General features: G+C 41.3%; 1 protein-coding gene across 1 annotated transcript in view; it reads right to left on the reverse strand.

Moving 5' to 3' along the window:
* scospondin (subcommissural organ spondin) overlaps positions 1-21001 on the reverse strand; it is a 151229-nt gene extending 130228 nt beyond the window's left edge. Inside the window, exons 1-9 of the mRNA XM_036125764.1 lie at positions 20929-21001; positions 17824-18033; positions 15418-15500; positions 14920-15090; positions 14546-14769; positions 14316-14418; positions 12626-12784; positions 12418-12503; positions 12123-12248 (exon numbers count right to left, since the gene is read on the reverse strand). Of these exons, the coding sequence (XP_035981657.1) occupies positions 12123-12248; positions 12418-12503; positions 12626-12784; positions 14316-14418; positions 14546-14769; positions 14920-15090; positions 15418-15500; positions 17824-18033; positions 20929-20993 (1227 nt within the window). The 5' untranslated portion in view covers positions 20994-21001. The remainder of the gene's footprint in view (positions 1-12122; positions 12249-12417; positions 12504-12625; positions 12785-14315; positions 14419-14545; positions 14770-14919; positions 15091-15417; positions 15501-17823; positions 18034-20928) is intronic.
* Positions 21002-23734: the final 2733 nt, after the last annotated feature.

The following is a 23734-nucleotide window of genomic DNA, read 5'->3' on the forward strand; positions in this document are numbered from 1 at the left end:
TTGGATTCAGTGCATAAAACAGCTGACAACAACTTCCCTCGGTAAGTGTGTCTGTTGCTGTTATGTTTTATTTAAAACTGAAAGAGTAACGCTGTAGCTCGGCTAATTTAGCATGACGCGCTTTTTTTTTTTTAAGAAGCAGGGTCGGAATGTGAAACGATGTCCCGGTTTTACTGGGTCTGATTCGGAAAAAGTAAAAAAAAAAATCATAAATATTATTCCACCTGCACTTTTCTGTAACAAAGAAGGTCGTGGAGGGGCTGTTGACCATCTCCAGCAGTCAATGAGCGAGAGGTGGGGACACAGAGTATATAGGATTGATTTATATTGAATGTTACAGTAGAGTAAATGTACAGGTGTGAAGAAGATGATGTAAGGATGCAAGCTGCTGTCTTTTGAATTAGCTGCAGTTTATGGAGGGTTTTGAAATTGTAAAGTGGAAAGGTGAGTGGACTGTGGACCAGTTTGGCAAAAGTGCAAAGGAAGAACTTGCTTGATGTGTAACGTTTCTGGCACTGGAGCTGCTAATTGCAATCAGCGCACCTGTGCTGCCTTCACCTCTACCGGCTTATAAGCCCTGCGCCTCGCAGCCTCCAGTGCCAGAACGTCTCGAGCCTCACGGTGAGAACTTCCAGCCATTTTTCTGAGAACCTGTCTGCCTGTCTGCCTGTCGACCCGTTTTGCCCCTGTTTTTTGAGCCAGCCTGAACCCCGTTGGATTTGTCTGCCCGCCTGAGTTCTGTTCTTCAGCCTCAGTGATTTGGACTGCCTCCCTGTGTTTCGGACCCTGCCAGCCTGTAAGTTTCTGAGATTGCCTACTCTTTGATTATTGTGATTCTGGATTTGGATTTGGACCTGGACCTGGACCCGTCTCTGGATTCTCCCTCGGAAACCTCTGCTGGATTAAACGGATATCCCTCCCGTCAAAGAACCGGACCGGACCTGGACAAAGAATTGGATAACCCCTTCACGGGCCCTGCTGCTTCCTGGAAACCAGACGCTGCTAAACAAGCCGTCCTCGTGCCCCAGGTTAGTGACTCAGCTCCGTGTAATATTCCCTCTGTGCCCCGCTGGTCACTAACCCACCACTCTGCCTTCAGGAACCGCCAGAGGCTGTGTGCTGCCGCACAAACCAGGGGGGTCCGCGCCGCCACCATCTTCAATAAACTGTTAAAGTTTTACTCACTCGTTTTCGGGTATTTCTTGTGTCCATCCATATTCATTACATGATGCTGCAAATATGAAAGTTAACCAGGTGATGTTATGGATGTAGAAAGTGAAGGAGATTATGCAGAGGGCTGTCCTTGATGGTGCAAAGGCTCTGAAGGTGGAAGGTGGGAGAGATACAGGAATTGTCAATGGAAATGTCAGATTTGGTTAAAGTAGACTTGTTACAATAAGAAAATGAGGTTACTAAGGTGGCATGACGTCCACGGCCCAGAAATATATGGGCTGACTAGAAAATGTTTTCAGTCAAATTGATTGTTTTTGCTTTAACCCCTGAATATGATGGATTTTTCAAAATCGATATTAATACGTCTTGTGTCCTTCACATTTGTAAATTAATTTTGTTGTTTGTATTTAAAGAGTATTATTACGTTTTCTGCTCAAAGCGGTTAAAGTAAATTAATACCCACTCCTGAGTCCTGACAGTAGATGGCGCAAGTTTAAAAACAAAAGTCTAACCTACTGGATCTAGCTAGCTACCTGAAAGAGCACCTGCTAGCTAACCATTATTAAAAAAAACTTTGATTCTTTAATACAACTTTTGAAATTATCCCCCCCTCTGGTTTTTTTGCAAATCGCACACTGGAAATTACTCTTGTTGGGGAGGTGGCAGTGGGTTGAGTTGACATTCTGATCAGGTGGTAGAGCGGTAAGGAGATGGATCCCATGCCTCATTGCCAGGTTGTGCACAGCTATTTGATGCAGCAAAAAAACTCTCCGGTTTCAGTAACAGGAAGGTCATCCAAACTCATTGATATTTTTTATTATAAAGAGTAACTGCATAGTTACTTTGTCTTGTAACCAGTTACTTTGATAGAGCAGTAACTACATTACAAATGTTTGGGGAGAAGTAACTAGTAACTTTAACTAATTACTTTTTTAAGTAATTTGCCCAATACTGGTCATCATGGGCCTGAAAACTCATTCTCTGCTAATTATCTTGTTTGCAAGGTCTTCTAGTTTAACATAAACTGGTCTTCACAGTTTATGTTAATCTGTGGTACACATTGCCTTGGTGATCATCGGGGAGAAGAATGTGATGGTGAGAAAACTTTGATGAAATATGTAGAAACGAGACCTAATGGTCACTGGACCTCTGGGATATGCGAGGGAAATCTGGGTGTTGAAGTCCTCTGAGATTACCTGGTGCCCATGAAAGGCTCTTCATGTAATAAAAGAATCCTAAATTGCATAATTATCTTTGTTTTCTCTTCATTTAACTGAAGAAAAGTGTCTGGCATTGACCATTTAGCAGAGTCTAAGCCCTTTGCCAAACTGTGGAGAAAACAGTTAGAAAGGTATGAAGCAGATCCTTATAAACCAATCCAGCACCGTAGCCTATCAAGCAGAATGTGATGGTCAACTTTAATTAAAGCAGAGGGAAGATCCAACACAAGCAGGACAGAACAGTTTACTGTGTCAATCCAATCCAGATGAAACTGTCTACAATGGAAACGTGCTCCCATAAATCTGAATCTGATGATGCAGTAAGTACAGTTACTCAGTGCAATAGAGTTCCCAGTGATCCGGAGTCAACAAAAATCTCTTTGGCTTTGTTAATATATATATATATATATATATATATATATATATATATATATATATATATATATATATATCAATACCTATTCCACTCATTGACGTTGCATAGGTACATCAGTGGGTATAATACGGCTCCCCCGGCTTCATGCGGTTTCATCTTTAAGCTTGCACTTTTCTATGTGGCCACAGTAATCAGCATTGTGTAAATGTAGCTTCAGTTGAACGACATAACTATTGCAAAACTACAAAAATCTAACTGAAAATTGTAAAAAAAAAATTCTGCTGATCCAGAGCAGCAGTTAGCAGCAATCGTCTCTAAGATCTTATGAGTGAAAGGAAGTTTGGAATCTAGAAATGTCAAGGAGAGAAGGATCAAAATAGTAATTTTATTCAAAACTGGATGGATAGCAGTCTGTTTTAAATAAGAAGGTGCCTTACTAGAGGTAGTGTCATGGTTGTTGGTTTAGAGAAGGACCCGAGTGCAGACTTAATCAGCAAGAGAGTAATAACAATAGAATATGTTCATATGGTATGGCACAAGGAGAACAGGACATAGATGACTGACGGAGACACGGGAAGAGTCACAGACTACTTGTCAGTTGAATGGACAAACAGAAGAATCCAGCAATGAAGAATGAGCTCATATATTGATGTAGAAGTGGAAAAATTACAGAAGACAGATGGGTTAATCAAGGGATTATATGGAGCTGCTGAGGCAGAAAATAAGCAGGGAGAATGAAGTTGGGAGAAGAATGAACAAAGGATGGAACTAAGCTGAGACAAAGATGCTATCAAACCACGGGGAAAGTGTAATAGAAATCTAACAGACATAATTCAAAATGTAAAAAGAACAGAACACACAAATAAGCTAAAAAACTAAACACAATGTGTTGGTGCCATTTTTCTATTCAGTAATTTACGCTCATATTTAGTTATTATTTTGGATATGTTTAGTATTTACATATCATAGAATATTCAGAATTGCATTATAACTATTACTGATTTATTATGTTTATAATTTCCCTTTAGTTTAATATGCATTAAGTTTAATGATTAAAATTATCTTGAATAGATAGCTGATAGGAACTGACGCTGAGTGATGACGTTGCGAAGCTCGCGCGTCTCGGGAATATAAAAAAAAAAAACTGATGTGTGTTTTGGCTTACTGAAAATAAAGACGGGGCGAACACACTGTTTTCTACCGTCGTTCAAACTTTAACACGCGTAGACTCGTTCATTCCGTCTGACTGAGTGGTTATTTGCATTCACCAAAAGAAAGAAATGGTCAACATTTTAAGCAAGGACATTTAGCCACTACAATAAGTAGAAAACAGTCGCCGAGGGCGAGAGAATTATCGAAGGAAACCGAGGGACGCAGCGCATGCGTTGGGCTCGCGTGCATGAAGGAAGCCAGCCTGCTTGGAGCAGCAGAGGGCGGTGCACACCAGCGGATTTCCAGACGGCTTCAATGATGATGGATGAGTACAAAAATATCAAATTCGAATGAATAAATAAGCAAAGCTTCGGACTTGCAAGTAATGATTGAAAATTCATGAGTGCTTCACTGTAATTGCACCAAGTAACGTGGCTTAGTCATGTTCAAAGTTTCAAGTGTGCTGCGCTGCTAGTTAAGAAGCCATATATGACGGTTTGGGAAACATTATTGTTAACAAGTCACATCAGCTAAGAAGAAGCTCAAGCTTGTCTCTGAAAATAAAGCCTTGTATCTTACCTTGGAAAACTACATGTTTTAAGATTAAAGGAAAATTTATTTGGATTTCAGAAGTGTGCTAGAGTTTGCTGAGACTTATTTAACAATAACAGCAGATCAAAGTGCTCCAGGGTGGAAACAAGATGGAAAACAGTGTCGAGCTAGACACTAAAAGAAGGATCAAGTTAACTTCAAAGGCATTAGAGGAGAAGCTTGATAAGCAAATGTCTCTAAGAAAACGTGTTTTAGCACGCCTTGTTTCCAAATCAGAGGAAATTGACAATTTAATGAGCAATGTTTCCAATGCACATGCATTAGAGAAGGATCATTTAAGAGAATATTCAAAATTGCTGAATGAGTTTATTGAAGTAAATAACACAGTAAGCGAACTGTTGTCAGAAGAAGAAAGAAAAGCTGACCAGCAGTATTGGAGTGAGCCTAATCTCACCAAGTATGAAAACTTTTTGTCCACATTGGAGCAGTGGATAATAGAAATAAAACAGCAAGCCAAGGCTGCTCCTGTACAGGCAGCCACTGAACATGAGGCTCCAGAGGATGTCGTTGCGACACAGCAAGATGAGTTTGCTGCCGCGGAGCCTGCTGCTAAAGAGTCTGCTGCCGAAGAAGTGCATCCAGATGACAGTGTGTCCACGGTGCAACAGAAGCAAGCTTCAGTCCTAGCACGAAGCGTATGCAGTAGATACTCAAAGGGGTCAAATGTGTCATCTCATGCATCTTCTATGCGTAAGAAAGAGGAAGCTCGCCGAGCAGCTTTATTGGTGCGTGCAGATGCACTTAAGAGGAAAGAAGCACTGCAGTTGCAAGAGGCTCAAATAGAAGCGCAGCTTGCCGCACAGGAAGCGCATCTTGCAGCACAGCTGAAATATCAGAAAATTCAGATGAGAACTCAACTGGAGAAATTAGATTTCGAGACTGCTGTCGCAGAATCCACAGCGAGACTACAGGTGATGGAAGAATATGATAACATGGAAGATGGAATGCATTCATACCTGAACAAAAACACGCATGCAGCCACAATCATCCCACGTCATGGTTCAGATGTTAGACTAAAATCTGAAAACTATCCTCAAGCTATGTCAGATAACCGTGTGCCTCATGTTCCAGCCCACGTGGCTCATGTGCAGGTGAAGAAAAAAAAAGACGATGTTGCAAGCACACGTCCTGATGCAAGCATACATCCTGGTGCGAGGCAAGTTGAACTTGGTGAGGGGATCCTGAAACAGAAGGACATCACTGAGATGTTAGTTACGCAACAAAGACTAGCCAACTTGCCTCAACGCAAAGTCCCTGAATTCAGTGGTGATCCTCTTGAGTTCCTGCCGTTCCTGAGAGCGTTCGAGGATATCATTCAAAGCCGGACAGACAACGACGCAGATCGTCTGTATTATTTAGAACAATTCACCACAGGTGAGCCGAGAGAATTGGTGAGAAGTTGCCAACACATGAGTGCACAACAAGGTTACGAGGAGGCAAGAAAGCTATTGACTTATCACTATGGCAACGAACAGAGAATAGCTGCAGCCTACGTTGACAAGGCTGTCAAATGGCCTCCAATTAAAGCAGAAGATGCTAAGTCGCTCCACAGCTTTTCTATCTTTCTGACTGGGTGCAAAAATGTGATAAACAATTTGGAGTACCTAGAGGAAATAAACAGTCCGAGCAACCTTCGGATCATTGTCCAAAAGTTGCCCTTCAGGCTTCGGGAAAGATGGAGAGTTGTAGCTTTCGACCTTCAAGAAAAAGAAAAAAGGAGAGCAGACTTTGCTGATCTTGTAGGGTACATCAACAGACAAGCTAAGATAGCTTCGGACCCACTGTTCGGTGATGTCAAAGACCCTGCTGATGCAAAAGAAAGGTCCAAGTCCAGCGCTAAACCTGCAATGGGTCGATTGAAAAGAACCACTGGCCTAGCAACAAGCGTAATGCCAGCAGATGAGTCCTCTGACTCAAAAAAGACTAAGCAGACTAGCAACGCATTTCAAGAGCCATGTCTTTTCTGCAACAAGGGACACGTTCTGAGTGCATGCAACAAAATCAGAAGTCTGCCGAACAAAGAAAGAATTGAATTCCTTAAAGGAAAAGGTCTTTGTTTTGGGTGTCTGACTCAGGGGCACATGGGAAAAGATTGCAAAAAGAAAGCTACGTGTGACATTTGCACTAAGAAACATCCTACTCTGCTTCATACGAAGAGAGAGGAAGATGGCAACCAAGCAACTGCCAAGCCTGAGAAGTCAAGTGAAGGCTTCACTAGTGAACACTCTAGCCGACAAGAGCAAGTGTCATCCAAAGGTGAACTGTCAGCTGTCACCGGGGCCGGAGGCAGCAACTGTATCCTTTCCATTGTGCCGGTGCGTATCAAATCCAAGAAGAGCAACAACACCATGGAAACGTATGCGTTCATGGACTCAGGAAGTTCAGCAACGTTTTGCTCCGAAATATTGATGAGGCGACTTGGTGTCAATGGAAAGAGAACTCAAGTACTACTACGTACCATGGGCCAGGAAAAGCCTGTGTCCTGTTTTGTCCTCTCAGATCTAGAGGTGTGCGGTCTGACAGAGAGCAAATACATCAGCCTGCCAGATGTTTACACCCACACGGATATACCTGTAACGAAAGAGAATGTTCCTGTAGAGAAGGACCTGGAGAGATGGCCGTATCTGCGGCAAGAAGTGCGGATACCACAGATCGACGCAGATGTGGAGTGGCTGATCGGAATGAATGCTCACTCTGCAATGGAGCCGTGGAAGATAATCCACAGTCAAAACGACGGGCCTTATGCCATAAAGACAACCCTTGGCTGGGGAGTGAATGGCCCTCTGAAGAAAGAGAATGACCACAAACCAAGTCATTTCAGTCATGGTGCTTCAGTCAACAGAGTGTCAGTCAGCAGTGTGGACAGTATGCTGTTGCGGCAGTACAATCATGACTTTCCGGAGCAAGCCTGCGAAGAGAAGTCAGAAATGTCACGAGAAGACATCCAATTCATGCAGTGTGTGACACAAACAACCAAGAAAATCGATGGACACTACTGCATTGGTATGCCTCTTAAAAACAAAGACATTGTGATGCCGAACAACAAGAGTGTTGCTGAGCAACGAGCGTCGAGCCTGAAAAGGAAACTTGCTAAGAACTCCCGCTTCCATGACGACTACACAGCATTCGTGTCAGATCTGCTGAGCAAAGGCTACGCGGTGGAAGTCCCTGCCAACGAGCGCAACCGCAACGATGGCAGAGTATGGTATATTCCCCATCATGGCGTGATCCATCCGCAGAAGGGGAAGTTGCGGGTCGTTTTTGATTGCGCCTCTTCGTTCCAAGGGAAGTCGTTAAACGAGGAGTTGTTACAGGGGCCGGACCTCACAAACAGTCTGGTTGGAGTCCTGACAAGATTTCGCTTTGATCACATCGCACTCATAGCAGACATAGAGGCGATGTATCACCAAGTGAGAGTCCCTGATGAAGATTCCAATCTTTTGCGATTCCTCTGGTGGCCAGAGGGAGATCTGAACCAGCCTCTGCGTGAGTACAAGATGGTTGTCCACCTGTTCGGGGCCAAGTCCAGCCCAAGCTGTGCCAACTACGCTTTGCGCCGGACTGCAGAGGATGGGAAAGATAGGTCATCACTTGAGGCAGTAACCACAATTCTTGAGCACTTCTATGTAGACGACTGTCTGGTCTCAGCATCTGACGAGAAGAAGGCTATTTCTTTGACCAAAGACCTCATTGCACTCTGCGAAAGTGGAGGATTCCATTTGGCTAAATGGTCTAGCAACAGCCGTAAAGTATTGTCATCACTTCCCGAACATGAGCGTGCAAAGGAGATCAAGAATCTAGATCTGGACAGGGATGAGCTACCCATGGAGAGGGCACTTGGAGTGGATTGGTGCATAGAATCAGATTCTTTCAAGTTCCGCATCCTTGTTAAGAACATGCCTGTCACCAAAAGGGGTATCCTATCAGTCGTAAGCTCAATTTATGACCCCCTTGGTTTCCTGTCACCGTTCATCCTTCTGGCTAAGACCATTGTGCAAAATCTTTGTCGATTGAAACTTACCTGGGATGATGACATTCCTGAAGACATTGCGAACAGATGGTTCACCTGGCTGTCTGACTTGAGCCGATTTGCCAGCTTCTCTGTCAAGAGGTGCATCAAACCTGAGGGATTTGGTTTGGTGGTGTCAGCGCAGCTACACCATTTCTCTGACGCTAGCGAGAATGGCTATGGAGTCGTCAGCTACGTTCGTATTGAGAACAGCCACAGTCAAGTCCATTGCTCGTTTCTTCTAGGAAAATCCAGGGTGGCGCCGCTCAAGCCAATCACTGTGCCACGTCTTGAGCTGGCTGCGGCTACCATCGCGGTGAAAATGGACAAGCTCATGAAGCAAGAATTTCGGATGGGAAATCTCAAGGAGTCCGTGCTATGGACAGATAGCACCACTGTTCTCCGATATATTGACAATGACTGCGCTCGTTTCAAAACCTTTGTAGCGAATAGAGTGTCGACAATCAGAGAGAATACAAGGCCAGCTCAGTGGAGATATGTCAGTACATATTCTAATCCAGCTGACCACGCATCATGAGGAATGAAGGCAGAGCACTTCATGGAGTGTCAGAGTTGGATTGAAGGACCTGACTTCCTTGTTAAGGACGAGTCTCACTGGCCGGTCCTCTCAGAGTTCTCTAGAAAGATAAGTGAAGATGATGCTGAGGTGAAGCGCAAGATCACTGTGAACATCATCAACACCGCCAACTCAAGCACAGACCCTCTCTTCAAGCTGATTCATCATTATTCTAGCTGGCACAGTCTAAGGAAGGCCGTTGCCTGGATGTTAAGGCTGAAGGAGTTGCTTAAAAATCTGTGTGAACAAAGGAAGATCTTTGAGTCTCAAACCCAGTCTCAAGATGGTCAAACTGTGAAGCCTAAGATCGTTGAAGACCATATGCAGAAATGGAAATCTGGCCTGAAAGGAACCCATCTTAATGTCAAGGACATCAGGAGAGCAGAAACTGCTATCATCCAGTTTAGCCAAAGACAAACCTTTCATAAGGAGCTTTGTGCACTGGAAAAGGGTGATAAGGTCAAGAGAAGCAGTTTTATCGTGAGATTGGATCCATTCGTCCAAGACGGTGTCCTCCGGGTTGGTGGAAGACTGCATCAGGCAGCCTTGCCGGAACACACAAGGCATCCGGCTATTCTAGCCAAGAATCATCATGTCACAACTCTGATCATCAGGAATGCACATGAGGAGACCGGGCATGGAGGAAGGAACCACACCCTCGCTCGACTGAGAGAAAGAGTCTGGATATGCAAAGGGAATGCAGCAGTGAGAAGTGTGCTTTCAAAGTGTGTGAACTGCCGAAAGAGTCAAGCTGCAGTTGGTGAACAGAAGATGGCAAATCTACCACCAGATCGTCTTCAGCCAGATCACCCACCCTTCACCAATGTCGGCGTGGACTATTTCGGCCCCTTTGAAGCCAAGCGTGGACGAGCGCGAGTCAAGCGCTACGGAGTTTTGTTTACTTGCCTCACAATCCGAGCCGTCCACATTGAAATCGCACACTCACTGGACACAGACTCCTGTATAAATGCGATGAGACGTTTCATTGCGAGACGAGGGCAAGTGGAAGTCATGAGATCCGACAACGGTACGAATCTGGTAGCTGCAGAACACGAGCTCCGCAAGGCCTTGAAGGACTGGAATCAGTCTCAGATTTCTGAAGCTCTGCTGCAAAGAGGAGTTACTTGGATTTTCAACCCGCCTGCTGGGTCGCACCATGGCGGGATCTGGGAGCGCCAAATAAGAACAGTGCGCAAGGTACTTACCAGTGTTCTGAAGCTTCAGTGTCTAGACGATGAATGTCTGCACACTGTGATGTGCGAAGTGGAAGCAGTGATCAACAGCAGACCCCTTACCAAGTCATCTGATGATGTCGATGACCTCGAGCCACTGACAGCGAATCATCTTCTTCTACTCAAGGGAAGGCCAGCACTCCCTCCTGGCACGTTTCAGAAAGAAGATCTGTACTGCAAACGAAGATGGAGGCAGGTGCAGTATATGTCCGACATTTTCTGGAAGCGTTGGTCTAGAGAATACTTGCCTCTCCTACAAGAACGGCAGAAGTGGCTGGAGAAGAAGAGAAACGTGAAAGAAGGGGACGTTGTGCTCATTGTGGATGAAAGGGCTCCAAGAGGGTCCTGGTTGATGGCAAGAGTGGAGAAGACCATCCCCGACGCCCAAGGATTTGTTCGTCGGGTCCTTGTGAAAACGAAGACCAACACCCTTGAGAGACCTATTGATAAGTTGTGTCTCTTGTTGGAGGCAGAAGAATCTCATGGACAGTGAAAGACATTTCATCCAGTTAATTGTCTGTTAACTAATGTACTTAAGTTTGTTCATGTTTGGATCTTAGTACATTTACGTAATTGGGATTTGAGTATAGAAAATGACTCTTCAGTTTAGTTAGTTTAGTGTAATTGTCATCCCCATGATGAGCAATTAGGGGCCGGAAATGTTGGTGCCATTTTTCTATTCAGTAATTTACGCTCATATTTAGTTATTATTTTGGATATGTTTAGTATTTACATATCATAGAATATTCAGAACTGCATTATAACTATTACTGATTTATTATGTTTATAATTTCCCTTTAGTTTAATATGCATTAAGTTTAATGATTAAAATTATCTTGAATAGATAGCTGATAGGAACTGACGCTGAGTGATGACGTTGCGAAGCTCGCGCGTCTCGGGAATATAAAAAAAAAAACTGATGTGTGTTTTGGCTTACTGAAAATAAAGACGGGGCGAACACACTGTTTTCTACCATCGTTCAAACTTTAACACGCGTAGACTCGTTCATTCCGTCTGACTGAGTGGTTATTTGCATTCACCAAAAGAAAGAAATGGTCAACATTTTAAGCAAGGACATTTAGCCACTACACAATGGAATGAAATAACAAAGCAACACCCCTACAGAACATAAACAACTGGAAAATGATGTAAGAGTGAAAAGAGCAGCAAACTACTATCCTGGGAAGGCTGCACATTCGCCAGTTTGAATCCCATAAAATAGCACATTGGGTCCCACAGACAGACCTTAGTCCCAGAATGCTCCTCTGCAGCCCATTGCTCACTGTAGAATGGTATGAATGCAGAGGACATATTGTCATAGGAATATACAGTACGATTTAGAATTACAAATAAAGATGATGATGAAAAGAAGCCCAAACACTAAAGGATCATAACCCCAGTCATGTATTAGCACTAGTTAGCATAACAGACTCAATGAAACTCCATTGTAACATTTTTGTTACAATGGAGTTTTGTTACATTTTTGAAAAACAAAACAATATGAAGGTAAAATATCAAGAGAGATTTTTAAAAATATTTGATCAGTTGATGAAAAGACCTTTTCAGGTTAACATCCAGCAGCAGACAACAAGGACATGAGAATACAAGGTTTTAATGAGTTTTGTATAATTTTAAAAGAAACCAGAATTGGTTTAATACGATATCACCAGGACAAGGATTTTTAAAACTTGGATAGTTAAATCGGCCACAACGTTCTGATTAGTGCTCCTCTTGTTGTATGTGATTCCACTTGATATCGTGAGTTTCTGACCTGGCTGTGGCAGTGTGTGAAAGGGTTTTCCAGCAGCTGATGACACACTGATTCTGCCTGCCTACGTAGAAGTGGCTCTCCAGCGACATCACAGCTGTGGCCGAGCTCAGCTGCATCGCTGCAGTCCTGATGGACAAATAGAGAGGCTCAGTTTCCTACCACAGCTGTACCAGCTAAAATATGGATGTTAGCAAAAGCATCATAATTTGGGAGTGTGACAAAAACAATAAAAAAAAACAGAATAAAACAGTTATAAGGATTAAGTAATCCAAAAGAGCTCAGTAAGTCACAGCACCTCGATGTGCTGGTCCGGAACTTTCCATGAGTTGCCAAAACTGGCAGCATACGGAGAGACGGTTCCTGCCATTGTGGTGAAATCATCTGTAATAATAACAAAGAAAAAGATTCAACGGTACCTTAGAACCTATGTTTGACCCAGGTCTACCAAAAAAATTGGAAAACTGCAACGTAATATAGTGAACTTCCATTGCGCATATTCTCACCATTAGCGTTGTTGTTAAAGACTCCACAAAGTCCTCTGGTGGTTCCCAGGTGCTCAGAGGTTACTGTCACATACACTGTGTTGACCATGTCAAACTTCACCCTGACCCCCACTCCACTCTCCACAAATACAAAGTCCCCGAGCCAGTAGACACTCACTCCTTAAAGCAACAACAACAAACAAATCTTTATGGAAGAAAAACATATAATGACTTTTGATAATTGAATGGGAATTTACAGGGATTTTACATAAATGCATGCATACATACATTCAATGGAGATCAGGATGACTTTCAGATTTTAGCAAAATTGCTTTGGAGGAGAAGCTGTGTAACCAACTCTACCAAATGTGTAACCAACTGTAGCCAAATTGACCGAGTTAAGTCAAAAGAAATGTGATGTGGAGACTTTGGAAGAAGGACATGACCTACGGCTAAACTACATAAATAAACTACTGCTTTCCAAAAGTAATGTTCATTCCGTGAATGACGGATGAGGAGCCATTCAAAAACAAATAAATGTTGGTTTGTTTGTTTGTTTTTGACTGGCACCTCAACGTGGTCTGCAGTCTGATAATGACAGTATGTCCAAACACAGTTTGAATGCACAGTGTTAATTTGAATGACCAGAATGCACAGTGCTAATTTATTTTTTTAAAAGGAAAGGAATAACCAAAATAAACCAAAAAAAGGTAGTAAAACTGACTTTTACTAGCGGCTCCTAGGCCTTAATTCTCCCAGGCCCAGAGAATCAGCAAATTACTTGGATAGAACCTGAATGATAAAATGAAGTAGACTAAAGATCTCAAAAAGCAATACATCATGTCCCAATTTGAAGAAACAGGGGAAATTATTAAACTTTCTCACATGTGGCCGGCCTACTAACATTAGTTAAAGAGGACATGACAATAAATCTAGGAGGTCACTAAAGAAAAACAACTGAGTCATCATAGATCTCACTTCCCTCAGTTAAGGTCAGTGTTCATTAATTCAAAAATAGGAATAGGACATCTTTTGAGAGTTCCATGGTGAAAAACCATGCCTGAACAAAAAGACGACAAACTCTTGTCTCACAAAAACGCCTTTGGTGAACTGACAGAAGTGGAACACTTTTAGGATGGCATCCCAATACATCTAGTTTAAAACACATAATTTTAGATAAAGAAATTCATACTGACAGACAGACACAGTGAAGGTAATGTGATAGTCTAGAAATACATTGCTGCTTTAGAACCTGTAGGACTTGCTATTGATGGAACCATAAAGGTTGTTATCTAGCAGAAATTGTTTTAAGAAGAATGTCTCGCAAAAGTTCTTGGAGTGACCCAGGCTACAGCAAGATTTAGATCTGATATTCATTGACATTAAACATGTAACTCATAAGTGAAAACCTCCAACAGGGCCAAACTAAAACAATTCTGCAAAGACAAATGACCCGCAAATCCTCCACAGTGATTCAAAATAACTGTTATTCCTTCAGTGCAAACACTTTATGGCAGCTGTTGCTGCAAAGGGTGGTTTAATCATTTCTAAGGTTCAGGGGAATTAAATTGTTCACATAAAAGTTGGTTTAGATGGATTTCTCCACTTAATAAATGAAATAGTCTAAAGATTTTATATATTCCTATGTCCATGGTTGATGCAGAGACCCATAAACAACACTCATAGCAAATATGACTTGATAATGTCTTACCATTTTGAAATAGTGGCTCTCCATTAGGAAGAGGGAGGGTGTTCAGAGTTAGGTTTTTGTGATGAATAGAAACCAAATCCAGACCCAGCATCATCCTGAGGGCCTGAAATTTTATGAACATCCATGCAGAGATGTTTTATTATTGTTAACAGATGTAGTGCAAAGATATGCTTTCTACCAATATAAGCTATGTAATCACTGTCCGGATGGGTTTGAGGTGGAAATGTCACCTTGCTACAGCCTCCTCTTTGGTCACAGACTGTACTGATGTAGACGGCCCAGGTGCCATCAGTAGATGAGGCCAGAAGGTACGTACAGCTTCCCTGGAAGTGAAAGTGCTTCTGGTCAAAAGTGCGAAAGTGGGTCCCACCCCAGGACATGCATGTGGCTGAGCCTTGAGGAAGCCTCACAGTACCCAGCAGCCCACTCCGCACCAGAGGAGAGGACTGGGAGTCTGGAGGTAAGATAGAGAGGCAGTGCATGTGAGATATCTTTTACATGGGCAGGTGTCATACTTTATCTTTCTATTCATAAGTTACCAATTTCTGAGCACAGAGTTACTTTTTCACGTATTAACATCCTTTGTGTACATGCATTTTTAGACCTGGCAGCAGAGTGTAGGTGCAAGTCAAACAGGTTTGGTCCGAGGCATTCCTCCAGCTAAGTCCCCACATGGTGCTGCAACATTGCTCCATTGGCATGAGTGAGGCGTTATGAACTCCAGGGAATTCCTCACAGTTCCACGTGGAATAGCACTGACCACGCACCCCAATACCTAAGAGGCAAATGAAAGATATGCCCTCAGCATCAAAAACGGCCTTTCCTCAGTTTTTGTACGGTTACTTCTGTTGAGCCCCCTAATAAAGAGTTGCACTCAGAAATGCAACTTAAACCTAAGCATAACGTTAAATGCTGCAAGATGGAAATTGGTAATTTTGACAGAAAAGTGTAACAGTGCTTTAGCCATAGTTCTTTTTCACTAACACTTCATGTACCTGCATTTATTTTAATTTTAGTTGATTAAATCTCTACATTTTAATCAACTACATTTACTGAAATCATGTGTGCATGTAAAAGAAACTCAGGGGCTTCTTGCTCTTACCTTGAGAGCAGTGAGGTCCTCCCCATCCCTCACAGCAGGTCCTCACTGTCTTATTCACTGCTTGGCTTTCCATCTCTGGGGGCCTATGAAAGGAGAGACACATGCGGAAACTAGACTATGAACTACACAGGTCGTCTTTGGGTTTATATCTGAAATCTTTGAAATAAACAGTTGCTACTAATATTGTTTGTTGACTTACAAAGAAATTATTAGCCTATAAATCTTATGGTTGTTCTTTTTTATGGGACAGAGAGAGAATGTCAAACTAGATCACAAAAGAATAGATAGCCTTATGAAGAAATGAATAGGGTCAGGAGTTTATTGTAGTTTTAACTTTCTGTTTTTACAGTTGCGTCACACTTAAATATTCCTGCTCTTCAAGCTAATTTTCAGATCAAAGAAAGATAACAGGAGTGAGCAGAAAAAAAATATATTTCCAATGATGAAAACTGGTTGTGTCACCCTTAGAGCCAACAGCACCAGGTGTTTCTGTCAACTGCAGCAATGTTTTATTTCAGATGTATTTGTAACACCACAACATTCTAACTGTATTTGAGTCCAGATTTACCTAGGCCATTGTCTTTTTTCTTTTTGTTTCTTTTTGTCAGTTCAGAGCTGGACTTGTAAGTGCAATCAATTACAATTGTGTGACTGGCTTCAGTGTTATTTTTGGCAGTGGTTTTGGCCTTGGAACACCCCATTTTTGCCCAGTCTCTTTCTTATTATTTAATCATGAACACTGAACTTAATTGAGCAGCGTTGTCTGCATAACTTTAGATGTTCAGGGTTCATTTGTGACCTCCTGGATGAGTCGATGAAATCTTGAACTAATTCTAGTAGGCAAGCCACTCCTGGGAAGGTTCCCTGTCTAGCAGTGATCAGGCCACAGTAGAATTGAGCTCAGCTACAATCCCTGTAGTCAAGAACAGATGCTGATTTAGTTTGCTTTGTGGCTATTTCCTGATGAAGATGGAGGATGACTTCACTACGTACAGAGGCCACTGGCAAAAATCTTGACGATGAACCTTTTTGCCTCAGTCACAAAACCTAGGATGGGTGTTTAAGTTCGATAATGATCCAAAACGTATCACAACAGCCGTAAATAAATTAGTAGGGAAGAAGCACATTAGTGTTCTGAAGTCAGTATCAAGCCCTCGATTCTACAGCTGACGCTTTAAATTGCTTTACAGTTTCTATTCAGAAGAGTCTGATATGTGTGCAAACCTGCTGACCAACCCCAAAGAAAGAGTCCCCTCTGTCCTTAGGAAACAAAGGCCTGCTCACTAATTACTAAGCCGGGATACTCAACATGCTATTGTCTTTAATTTACTCTGCAACTTTTCCTAGATTTTCTGTTGATGTTATTTCTCATCAAAAACTGTAACTACCATAAATAATGGAAACAATGGGGATATTTCCACTGTATGTTTAATTTATATTGAACATATATTTAACTTTATAAAACAGGTTGCATAAGTACAACAGCAATACCTTTATTCATACAGACAACAAAACACCTCTCTTAAAGACATTAGACAAGAAGATCCACTTGTATTTGTTACCAAAAGTTTCAGTTGTCAGTTTGAAGGGAAAACTGACAACAGAGAAAAAGTGGATTTCCATTTCAGTGGTCAGTCAAAAATAATGCTTGCATATGTAGAGATCTATAAAGGATCTGTTGTTTGTACCTGTGTGAAATAAATATTCAGAAATACGCCTGTGCAAATTCTCAGTTATCTGGGTCATCACATCAGCAAACAGGCTAAAATCAGAGGCAACTGGACTTTTGCTCATTGTTGGGTTTTCTCTTTTGACCAAGATGGCTTCTTTCATCCCTCTTTCAAACCATTTTTTCTCTGTGTCCAAAATCTGACATAATCTTCATCAAAAGTGGTATCTTCTGTTCTTGAGGTGCAGGTGGACTGCTGAATCTTGCCCGGGGATGCTGACCCTCCTGTGCTGCATTATGCGTTTATGTAGCTGTTTCATTTTTTGCTTGCTCAGCATTGGTTTGGGTGTTCTAGCTTTGGGATGAACCAGTTTTTGTTGTAGAGCGTTCTTAGGTTTGAAATTTACCTGTATGTTGTATTTTGAACAGATTTCCCCAAGTTTCTCTGAAACTCTTGACACATATGGAATGATAATGCTTTTGCATCTCTCTGTTTGCTGCTCTGTTAGGTGCAGTGTTGCTTTTTCTGCTAGCTGGCTGACTTGACAAATGCCCAGTTCGGATAACCACAAGCTTGCAGTAATTTGCTGACATGCTTGTGATTGTTGTGTTTCTCCTTTGTGACAGAGAGAATGTTGTCTGCCCGAGTATTTGTGTTGCTGACCCAATTCTTAGCTTACGAAGGAAACATGTACGGTTTAATTAACATACAATTTTCATGGGAAATGCTCACTTACTTGTACAAGAAACAGGATGCTTTCTGTCCCTGTTGCTTGTAATATAGTGCAATACCGTCATCTCCCCCATGCTTGGTGCGCAGCCTGTCCACATCCAGTCTCCATCCCTGGGTGCTGTACTGGTAAACTTCAGAGCAGCTCACTTCAAGCTGTAGACGTGGGGATAGAACCCACTCCACTCTCTCCTCCACTATGTTTTCACACCAGTGTCTGAAATGTGACATTAATGGTAAAACCCGAAGTTATTCAAAACACTGGCAGATTTAAAAATATATATATATATTTTATCCAACCAAGAAGTTTGTTTACAATAGCAAATGAATAGTGCATTTTCTGAAACATACTTCAACTATGTAGGAGAAGGTCAATTAAAAAAAAACATTTAAAAATAAAGGGGGGAGGGGGGAAGAGCTCTGTGGATGAATGAACAGATCCTAAATGCATCCAGTGTGGATTGCCGAACGGCATATTTTGCATTGGACGCTGGAGTGTACAAGGGGCATAGTCAGTGGGAAGACGGTCACTATGAAGAATCAGTGGAATATGTTGGTAAAGTAAAAGAGTACTTATAAAAGTTTAAACCTAAATCTTTCACATAAATTATTAATTTTGAGTTTAACTTCATCTTGTCAATTTCAGCACCAAAAAGCCTCAGTTAAGGGAACACCCACAAATAAAAAGCTGAAAAAAGTACAGACAACAAATTTGAAATATGATTATATTTTCATCATCTGTGTTGTCGTTTTTATTCACTGGATTGCAATGGTACTAAAGGAAACTCTGTCTTTGAACTGCTGTATTCAATCACCAAATATGAAGCCAAGTTGTCTGTTTGGGTAAATTACAATGTTTCATGCCTTTTAGCTTTTGGCCTTTTTGTACCATTACCACCCTTTCAAAGTGCTTTAACACACATCCATCCATCCATCTTCTGATCTGCTTAATCCCTCATGGGGTCATGGCGGTTGCTGGTGCCAATATCCAGCGTTCACTAGGCGAGAGGCGGGGTACACCCTGGACAGGTCACCAGTCTGTCGCAGGGCAACACAGAGACAAACAGGACAAACAACCATTCACACACACACTCACACCTAAGGACAATTTAGAGAAGCCAATTAACCTAACAGTCATGTTTTTGGACTGTGGGAGGAAGCTGGAGTACCCGGAGAGAACCCACGCATGCACAGGGAGAACATGCAAACTCCATGCAGAAAGAACCAGGGTTGGAGTTGAACCCAGGACCTTCTTGCTGCAAGGCAACAGTGCTACCCACTGCGCCACTGTGCAGCCTGCTTTAACACACATTGACTGTAAAATACTTTTTTAATCAAAAAGTCATCTAGACAGTCAGAATCAATGTTGGTGCCAATTCTTGAAACTCCCAGGCATGAATATACATTTTTATTTGGACATATGAGCTAAGAAGAGTTTTTGAAGAACACTTCATTGCTAAAACTAGCAATGAAAGGATCAACAGAAATGTGGAGAGGCATGAGAATTCATAATGGTATTAAAAAAGAAAATATTTTTATACAAACATTTAAAAAAAAAAAAAAAAGCTGCTGAATTTATTGCAAACAAGAAGTTAATTTGGGAAATAGAGACAGTAGAGTGGAACCGCAGGCTGAGTTGAACAGTGGTTTCTTTAAATAAATAACAAACCAGAAGGAGACACAGGGACCTGGAACACAACAGAGCATGGACCAGAACAAGGGTTGCATAACAGAGGACTTAACACTGAGTGAGACTAAACCGGCTGACTATATAGGGTAGCAAATGGAAGGAACAGGTGGCAATTAACAGAGGTGAGGAGAGTGAAGGTAACTAGACTGAAGGAGAGAGGGCAATGATCTGATAGGGGCAGGAGGAGAAGAATAACCTAAATTACCAAACTGAGAAAGTGCAGGAAGAAAAATAGGAATAAAACTGAAACACGAATAACTACTAACGTAAATAATTAACAGAAAAGTTAACTGATGACAGAAACAAGAATCTACATCTGTCCAGTCAGCAGTTTTCCCCATGATTGTGTTGCCTGCTGACCCACAGTGAGAGGCCTTTTAAAGGCTCAGGAAACCTTTGCAGCTGTTTTGAGTTGTTTAGCTGATCAGGGTGTGACACCATGAGTTTCCAATAATTAACTTTTTCCACAGTATTCTAACTTTGTGAGACGCTGAATTTTGGGTTTGTTCATTATCTGTAAGCTATAATAATCAATATTACAAGAAACAAATGCTCAAAATATATAATTCTATGTGTAATGATTGTATAATATGAGTTTAACTTTCTTTGATGACTGGCAAAAACATATTGCACTTCATTTAATTTTCAAATTGTTTGAGATGTTTCCTTACATGACACACATACGATTGAAATTACATTACTCTCAAACCTATTGTGCAAGAAACATCTGAAGCACATGAATTATAAAACAGAGATATGGTACTGGACTAATTTAAAAAAAAAATAAAAAGAACAAAATGTGTGCAAAAGGTCCCTGACATTGGCTTGGGATTAAAGTGACATATACAGCAGTATATGTGTAGGGGATATTTAAAATATGGATTAATCCTCTGATTTACCATAAAACTAAAATGATATGTGCAGTAGGTTAACCTTAATGGGTATAAGAAGCTAGGATAAGCATAAATGCATGTCAAATGAACAAATAGACATGTAAAAATTTCATGCTGGGCAAGATTTTGGTCAAACCCAGAACAGTGTTAAACTTCTCTACTATGAGTAATGCAAATAGCAAAGGGATGTATTTTAAAGGGGTGGGAGAGAAAGTTTTACAGCAACTACTGGTATTGTATAAAATATTGGAAAACGGACAAAACTGAACTGCTTGAAAAATATGACCCAAAAAGAACTTAAAAATATCCACCGTGCCTCTGGACAAACTACATAAACATTTTCTGCACTCCTAGAGTGCAGAAAATTGAGGGCGGGACTAAACATGTAGATATTACATGATATGTACCCTTTAAAGTAGTAGTATAGCATGATGTCAATTAATTCTTTTAACATATCTTTTGTGATATTAATTTCAAGTTTAGGTAAATCAGGTAAAAGATTTGTTAGCGTGAACATTCAAGAACTCACCCAGCTCCCACCACCGGCTGCAGACCCAGCAGAATCAAAAGACCCAATTCCATCATTTTCTCCATAATACCTGTTTTTGCAGCCACTGTAACATATTTAAATATTACATTATTACATAAACTAAAATAGTATTATATATGTCTCATTATAAATATTTATATGTAAAATAAAAATAAATGTACAGGAGGCTCCATACAAAAAGCCATAAAGTACAAACTTGTTTTACAGCCTCATAGAGAGTTGTATATATGTCAGTAAATCTAATATCAAATCATTTGATCTAATATGAAGGGAAGACACAAGATTAACTGAGGTTACACAATTATATAAGTCTATTGTCACACATTGATAAAAAAAAAGATACACTCACCTCCAAAATTATGGGCTAATATAAAAAGAAAAAACAGCTTTTCGCGTATAGATTTAATTTCCCTTTTGGTTGTCTTTGTTGTGTTTTTCTTTCCCTTAGTCCTGCCAGCTTGAGGGCAATGGAAACTTTGAAAAGTGAGATATGCTATTAGAGGTGCTGAAGTTGTGGGGGGTTTAGTGTGGGGGTATGTGCTGGGACGTACAGTGGCATTTCAGCCTGCTGCCATTGGATGGAACGGTCAGTGTAACAGCTGGGAACACAGGTATTGGACACTAGACCTAAGCACCAACCAACGTTACGGGAGGCTGATGTTGGCGTAGTGGTGGAGCTTCAGCTGCAGAACAAAGAGCGTTTTGTCTGAGCTTAATCCAGTAAAAGAAAGTGTTTCGGGAAGGATGATGAGGGCATTTATTCAGTCAAGCATGTCCACAGATACAAGGGCAAAAAGCTTTTGGAATCAGCAATATCCTAAGTATGACCTCCTGACGTGGGAGAAAAGGGAACTCAAACACAGCTGTGGCCACAGGACTGAAAGAAAAAGGAAGCTACAGTAATGTTGTTACCAGGAGTTTCTGTGAAAGTGTTGACAGAGCACTGTGTACAGATTGACCCCTTTGTTCATACATGCACACCAATCTCACTATTAGACAGCAGCGGTCAGCGTATTGATAGAGATAACAAGCTGAGTCAGTGTGGGCTCTTCATCATCGTTTCTCGGAAGATGTGTGAATGGAACTGAGAATTTAAAGAGGACAAGCCAGATATAAGATTTAGAGCAATAATTATGGGTCTTATGTGATGTACTTTTTTAGCACCCAGGACTTTTCCAAAGACTAGGGAAATGTAATTCAAAAATTGGTATGTCCTATATTTATAGATATATTTTCTTTATCTGTTATATTTACCAGACAGAGTTATCTGGATAATTTTCTACTGGCCAAGTGCACATGCAGGTGGCTGTAACAGAGAGGGGATAAGAAAATAAAGCTTTGCAGTAAGCTCAACCTTTTTCACATTTTCTCATGGTACTGCAACACACTTCAATGTATTTTATTGGGATGCCAAGCATTTCTGTCCTACCCCAATTACTCTGATCCTCCTAAATCAAACCCAGTGCAACCAAATACCTCCAGATGTCCCATGATCAGTAAATGAAGTTGCCTGTATCACTTAATCTAAATACAATTCCAATTATTTTTGTAGAGTAACCTCCTCAGTAGGACCCAGCAGGGTAAAAGTCCTTTTCCACTGTATGTCCAAGGTTTTAAAAACCTGGCAATTTTTTACCTATGTTATTTGTGTGTTTTTCATTTCCACTGATCTCAAATGCACTGAAAAATGTTTAAATCAGCCTAATGACAAATGGGGACGTTGTAAAGAAAACTGCACAGCACCTCCAGTCCAGCGGGTGGTGGTAATTAGAAACCAAAGGCCAACCAAGCAAAGCCTGATCAAGAAGCCCATACCTTGCCATTTGTTGACAAAACAAGATGGAGAACACATAACCGGTCACACAACAGGCCTACTCTCTATTCTCATTCTTTTGGATCTGAGTTTGGCATTTGATACAATTTCTAACTCTATCCTTCTCCACAAATTACATTGAATTCGCATCACTTACACCCACTTTGACTGGTTTCATTCTTATCTCACTGCAATCAGTTCATTTAACTTAAGTCCTTTAGCTCCCATTCATCCCCTGTCACAACCAACATGCCCCAGGGCTTGATCCATTGGGGATCCCCTACTTTTCATTATTTACATTCTCCTATTAGCAATATTTTCGTGAAATTCAACATCCATTTTTAATTTAACTTCTACACTCCCACCTTCTTCCCTCACATCCTGCCTATTGTTACGTCCCCTGGCGTAATATAGGGGATATAAGGGACTGACATAAAATGCAGAAATGAATTGAAGAGGCAGAATGACCTTTTAAGTATTTATTTTCAAACATTTTTAAGTTATTTACATCTCAGACTGTTAAAACTTCAGGGAGAGCCCAGGCCAACATAACAAACAAAACAACCCTAACCAGAAAATAAAAGAAGAACTTACGTAACACTAATGAAAACAACATAGTACAAACCTACAAACTAACCTATACCTAATAATCACATAAACAGGAGAAAACTGGGGTGTAAACAAAGGGCAGCTCTCCCCTACCAAAGCAGTCTGACCAAGATTACATTAAAACAATGCCAAAGAAGGCATTTGTGCCTACAACACAAGCAAGAGGTGTGTGGCGGGCAAGTGGCCAAGAGGCACCGAGGTGCAGGATCACAGCCATTAAATAGGGCACAGGAGATTGCTGATTGAAATGGGACTCAGGAAGCCGCAACCTCATCTTGGAGAAAGTGGAGCCTAGAACAGGACAAAGAATTAAGTACACACACAAAAAAAACATCTACCTTGGAGATGTAACACTATACAAAA

The sequence above is a fragment of the Fundulus heteroclitus genome, chromosome 21, assembly GCF_011125445.2.
Source record: "Fundulus heteroclitus isolate FHET01 chromosome 21, MU-UCD_Fhet_4.1, whole genome shotgun sequence".
Classification (NCBI taxonomy): domain Eukaryota; kingdom Metazoa; phylum Chordata; class Actinopteri; order Cyprinodontiformes; family Fundulidae; genus Fundulus; species Fundulus heteroclitus.